Raw genomic sequence first — 6,000 nt, forward strand, 5'->3', positions numbered from 1 at the left:
TCTCAGTCTCATCCCATAAACTGGTCTGACAAGTTTTTAGAAGTTTGTAAAATTTCCTCCTAGCAGACACGTTTCCCCTCTGGCTGGTGACTTCTTGAGGCTTCTGTGGAAATTTTCATTTCTTTGGGATCATTGTTTGAGAAACACAGTGTCTCCTTAGAACAGCTTCATTTCTGTGAGGTCATTTACGGTGCTGTGACATGTGCATACACGCACTTGTGCACACACGCAGACACAAACACACCCATGCACGAATGCAGGAACACACACATGCACACACAATTAAAATGATTTTGTATGTATACAAAATAATATTAAAGCCTATAACCCAGTGGTTCTCAACCTTCCTAATGCTTGTATCCTTTAACACAGCTCTTCATGTTGTGGTGACTATAAAATTATTTCATTGTTACTTCACAACTAATTTTGCTCGTGTTATTGATTGTAACATATATATGTGTTTTCCGATGCTCTTAGGCAACTCCTGTGAAAGAGTTGTTTGGCCCCTCAGAGAGTTTGCAACCAATGAGTTGAGAACCACTGCTATAGGATAATAAAATGGGTGTCTGTAGTCACCAGACAAAATGTTGTTAAGCCTGTTGAAACCTGTGCATAGCTCACTACTTTATAAAAGTAGCCACTACTCAAACTGTTGCAACTATAAAACATTCCATCTTTGTTCTATTTTTTAAAGATTTATTGATGTGTACTTTTAATTTATGTGTATGCACCTGCATGAGTTTGTGTGTCATGTGCACCCAAATGCCCACAGAGCTCAGAAGAAGGCATTGATCCCTTGGGACTAGAGTTACAGAAGGTTGTGAGCAGCCTGATGTGGGTTATACAAACCAAACCCAGGTCTGCTGTAAGCATTCATAATGGCCAAGCCATCTCTCCAGCACCTTCTTTTGGTTTTACTGTGGTGTTTGTTCAGAACTTGGTAAGTAGATCAGTCTGGCCTTGATTTTTCAGAATTTGCTACCTACCAAATAGCTCGGGCTGGTCTGGAACTCTGACCTTCCAGCCTCAGCCTATCAATTGTTGGAGTCACAGTTGCACACTCAGCTTTTTACCTTATTGAATTCATAGATTATTTTATTTTCAATTAATTTCTTGGCTATTTTGGGGCCATGTAGCTTTTATACTGTTTCAAGAGTTAGTTGTATCTGAAGTCAAATATGCATTAAATAACTGACCATCTGCTATTCAGTTTATCAAGGATATTTCTCTGCTATAGAGCCAGTTATTTTCTGTGTTGATATTTGGTTAACGTAGAGTATAATATCATTAAAGACTTAGAATATGTTTTAAGCCTCTTTAAATTTCATGTATTCGGTATATAAAATTTCTAGGACAAGTTAGGTTATTAATGACTATTAAAGGGAAAATAGTCTCTAAATTCAGAAATTGGTAATATATGCCTCCCATGTATTTTTATGAAGTTTTTTGTTTAGGCATGCGATCCAGGAATGGTATCACAAGCCTTTAATCCCAGCACTAAGGAAGTAAAGACAGGCAGATCTCTGCAAATTCAAGGCTAGCCTGGTCTACTTACCAAGTTCCAGGCCAGCCAGGGCTACATTGTGAGACCCTGCTTCAAAACAAAGTTGAGTTGTCTAGTCTGTTATTTCCAGATCTAAGCACACTTTTCCTCCTTCCTTCCCTTTCCCTATTGTCTTCACCCAGGACAAGACAATTGAGAGGCTCAGGCAATCTGTAACAAAAGTTGAAACTGTGAAAGAGAAGACAGCTGCCAAAACAGACAACTTGAAAACCCCATCAGACTCCGCCGGGCAGGCAGCGAGATCAGAGAAGGAGGGGGTCTACCAGTCACCAGCCCGGGGTCCTCCTGAGCATCCCACCACCAAGAGCGCACTGAAGGGGGCCTCTGGACGAGAGCAAGAGGTCTCTTACAACTATGTTAAAAACTAATTTCATAGACTTGAACAACACTCACCTCAAATTAGACTTTAGCTGACTTTGACAAAAAGGGACTTTTTGACTAATGGCATCAGAGCTGGCTTGAACTGCTGAGCCTCTTCCAAGGGCAGGTGTCCCTGGACACCACGATGAGCTACCTAACACCGTCTCTTCTCGGTGTCTGTGTGACAGCTTGTTTCCCTAGCAGCTGTTGTTTCCCATGTCAAAGGAAACATGGCCACTGAGAAACCTGTGGTTTTATATTTGGTTCTGTAACAGGAGCAATAACCCCAAGAGACGTTCTAGGTCAGGTTCAGCCGAGTGCCATTACCTGTGACCCCAACATGGCTAGGGGCGGGATATATGCTCATTTTAGCTTCAGTTTGTGTAAACAACCTCTAACTAACTAGGATGGCTGAAATATGTAAGATTTTGTCTGGTTTGGTTTTTTGTTTGGCTTTGGATTTGGTTTGGTTTTGGTTTTGGTTTTGTTTGTTTGATTTTTCGAGACCTGGTTTCTCTGTGTAGCTCTGGCTGTCCTGAACTCTCTATAGACCTGGCTGGCCTTGAACTCACAGAGATCCTCTGGCCTCTGCTTTCTGAATGCTGGAATTGTAGGTGTGTGCCAGTAGCCTGACAAGACATTTAAAAATTATATTTTATTTTCTTATTTTTATTGTGTTAGTGTATTATATTTTATTTTATTATTTTTGTTGTGTGTGTTTGTGTGCCTGCATGTATGTATGTGCCTATTGTCTTTGGAGGCCAGGAGCAAGTACTGAATCCTCTGGAACTGGAACTACAGACATTTGTGGATGTTGGGAAAAGAACCTGGGTCCTCTGGAAGAGCAGACAGACAGTGCTCTTAACCACTGGTCCATCTCTTCAGCTCCCTATTTATTTGTTAATTTAATTATTGGGTGTTTTGTGTGTGTGTGTATGTCTGCACCCCACGTGTGTGCCTGGTGCTGAGGAGGCCAGAAGAAGGTGTCAGCTCCTCTGCAACTGGGGTCATGGGTTGTTGTGAGTTTCCTTGTGGGTGCTGGGAACCAAGCCTGGGTCACCTGCAAGAGCAGCCCGCACTCTGCACACTACCCAGCCCCCCCCAAATACACTGGTGCATGTTTCTTGTAGGCATGTTGCATAGTGACATGGGAAACCCTGCTTTAGGTCTCAGGTGCTGTTTGAGGACAGTCTTAGCCTTTGTGTTAGTGGAAACTAGGGGCCTCTTTGTACGTCCTAGAAGAACCTCCCTAATAGTCGCAAGGATGTCGGATCACACACAAAGGTGGGCAGTAAATGGCATTCAAGAGGATGAGATAGCTCAGGATAGTTTGACTCTGGACCTGCTGCAACATCCCATGTGTCCACACTCATTAGGTTCTAAGCAGTTAATCATCCTTGTATAATGTTTGTATAATGGAAACAGTTAATCGCCCTTGCATAAAACACAGGTGTGACTTCTTCCTGGGGGCTTCAGTTAACATCTCTGTACTTACCAAAAAAAAAAAAAAAAAAAAAGCAAGAAAAAAAAACCCATTTCTGTGACCCTGGGGATCAGGGCCTGGTGGATGGTTTGGGGCAATCTGTAAACTATGCGTCATGTTTCCGTATTAGTTGCTTATAAATCAAACCGTCTTTGTAAGTTGCATTGACAGGAAGTTGTGCGAGCATTTTCTCTTTCCCGTTTCCTCGTTTTCTGCCTGGCCCTGTTGTAGCTTGCTGTTGTCTCCCATGCCCCTTTTTCTGTTGTGGGTCTTCTCCTCCAGCACACTGCCACTTTTCATTCCTGAGGCGATTTCCTGCGGCTATTGCTTCATTTCAGCAATCCTATTTTCCTTGGTCGTATGACCTTGGTCATAGTCGCTAGTCAATTCTATTCTGAATACATTTGAGACTTAAAAGGTCCTCCCCATGTCTGCAAATTCTTGTTTAATTGATAATTTCATTTCTGTCAAAATGCTGTCTCCAAACATGACTCCTGTGTTTCATGGCTGTTTTGGTGTTTGTATATGTATGTGTGTGCATGTGCATACACACATGCATGTATATGTGTGTACATGCATGTATTCATGTGTACATTTGTGTACATATGTGTGTGTGAGTGCATTGTATCACCTGAACAGGTTAGACAATACTGTCTTTCCATTTTTGTGCTAAGGTAGTTCCATATAACTTGTCATTTATTTATTCACTATATTTTTTAAAGCTTACTTTATTCTTAATCACGAGTATGTCTGTGTGAGCATGTGCTGTGTATGTGGAGTGTTTTCAGAGGCCAGAGTCACTGACCAGTCATAGATGGTTGGGAGTCACCCGGCATGTATGCTGGGACTTGAACTCTGGTCCTCTGGAAGAGTGACATGCGCTCTTAAGCACTGAGTAGTCTCTCCGGCTCCCTATTCACATTAAAATCCTTGTATTTGCTCCAGCCTTTCCATATTTCTGCTTTAGAGCACTTACCAGATTTCTACTAGACTATATGATTATTTTAGCTGAACACTGCCCTCTTCTGTTGTGAAAGCAAGGTTGCATATTTTAATTTTCCCTCCTTCCCTCCTCCCTCCCTTCCTCCTTCCGGGTACTGGTACTGATGCAGGGCCTTGCAGATGCTCGAGAAGCACACTGCCCCTAAGGTCTAAACCCAGTCCGTTAAGCTCTTCCTTTTGAGACAGGCTCTCACTCAGTTGCCTGAGCTGGGCGTGAACTGCTTCTGTAGCCCAGCCAGGCCTTGAACTACAGCTGGTGTCACAGGTGCAAGTGATTTCTTGAAACGGTTTATTTGGAGGTGGAGGTTTCATGCCACATCTCCTGCAGTTCTCTTTTTGAGTATTCCCTCAGGCCCACTGTTCCTCTTCTCTTCTATCCACCTCTCCCTTGCGAACACCCTGCAGTCTCCCTCAGAAACCTTGCCTTCCAGAACTGCCATTTCTGGTCGCATACGCTTCCAAGCCTCTTTCTTTTCATTTCCCACTGGCCAGTGTGCTGATCCCTGGGGATTAAGGTGTCTGTGTATCACACCATCGTATCAAATTCACTGCCCTCTGGAGTTGCCTCTGCTGCCTTGGAAAATCCATGTCCCCCTCACATGCAAAATGAAAGCTGTAATTTTCCTTCAGTTGGCTTTGTGGGTGTTTTTTGTCTGCTGTCCTTGTTGATTTCTTTGTCCTTTGGAGGGTGGATGGAGAAATTTGTACTGAAGATGGTTATTATCATTAAGCAAATCAGAAGCCTGTTTGTCACACCCAGTGGCACATGCCCAGACTCTCCAGTTCAGAACTTGAGGCACTTGGGTCGTTTGAACCCAGGAGTTTTAAGGCTAGGCTAAGTCACTACACGTACAGAAAGTAAGCTGGTGAGTTGGCTCAGTGGGGAAGGGTGCTTGCTGCCAACCCTGACGACCTGAGGTCAATCATGACAATGACATATTGATTTTCTCGGTGGTTCTTTATAGCTTGCCGACTTTCGAGAAACCATTATGAAGATGCTGGGATTTAACATGAAGACGGCAGACAAGGAAGCCATTAATCAACTAAAGCTTGTCATCCAAGTTTATGAAATCTCCAGCAGATCGAAGGCATCTTCTACTGTGAAACCAGACAGGACAAGTGAGCAAGTTCCTCCTCTACTTGCCGTCAAGAACTTAAGTACAGCTGCTCCCACAGCATCTGGAATATAACTACATTGTGAATAAAATGCACTGGGAAAGTTTCACTTAAAATCTCTTCTCTCCTGTGTTTGGTATTTACCTCTACTTTCTGATGATCTTTATATTTATTTCTGGCTCGGTCTTTATTGTCAGTGGTGATATATGATACTTATCTATTTTTACTGACTGTATTTTAAACAGGATATGAATCATAAACTTATTCTTAGCTGCAAAATTTATAGTCATAGTCAACAGCCCATGTCTTGAATGAATGATTTATTAGATAAACAGCCCCACTTAGAAAAGCAGATGATGTTATGTTCTCTTAATTGAGTCTATCTTATTTTCTTAACTGGGCATATAGATTTCAGATATGACATGTTGAGGGGTAGGAGAATTCTTGTAAATAGAATGAGCAGTAGACTATATTG

General features: G+C 42.4%; 1 protein-coding gene across 4 annotated transcripts in view; it reads left to right on the forward strand.

Annotated features, from left to right (window-relative positions):
- The window catches only part of LOC101827846 (coiled-coil domain-containing protein 170), a 42,309-nt gene extending 36,675 nt beyond the window's left edge, over positions 1-5,634 (forward strand). For all 4 annotated transcript variants that reach the window (XM_040742894.1, XM_040742896.1, XM_040742895.1 and 1 more), the window contains 2 exons: positions 1,687-1,905; positions 5,375-5,634. In XM_040742894.1, coding sequence (XP_040598828.1) covers positions 1,687-1,905; positions 5,375-5,599 — 444 coding nt within the window. In that variant the 3' untranslated portion in view covers positions 5,600-5,634. The remainder of the gene's footprint in view (positions 1-1,686; positions 1,906-5,374) is intronic.
- Positions 5,635-6,000: the final 366 nt, after the last annotated feature.

The sequence above is a fragment of the Mesocricetus auratus genome, unplaced genomic scaffold (genome assembly GCF_017639785.1).
Source record: "Mesocricetus auratus isolate SY011 unplaced genomic scaffold, BCM_Maur_2.0 Super-Scaffold_15014, whole genome shotgun sequence".
NCBI classification, from domain to species: Eukaryota; Metazoa; Chordata; class Mammalia; order Rodentia; family Cricetidae; genus Mesocricetus; species Mesocricetus auratus.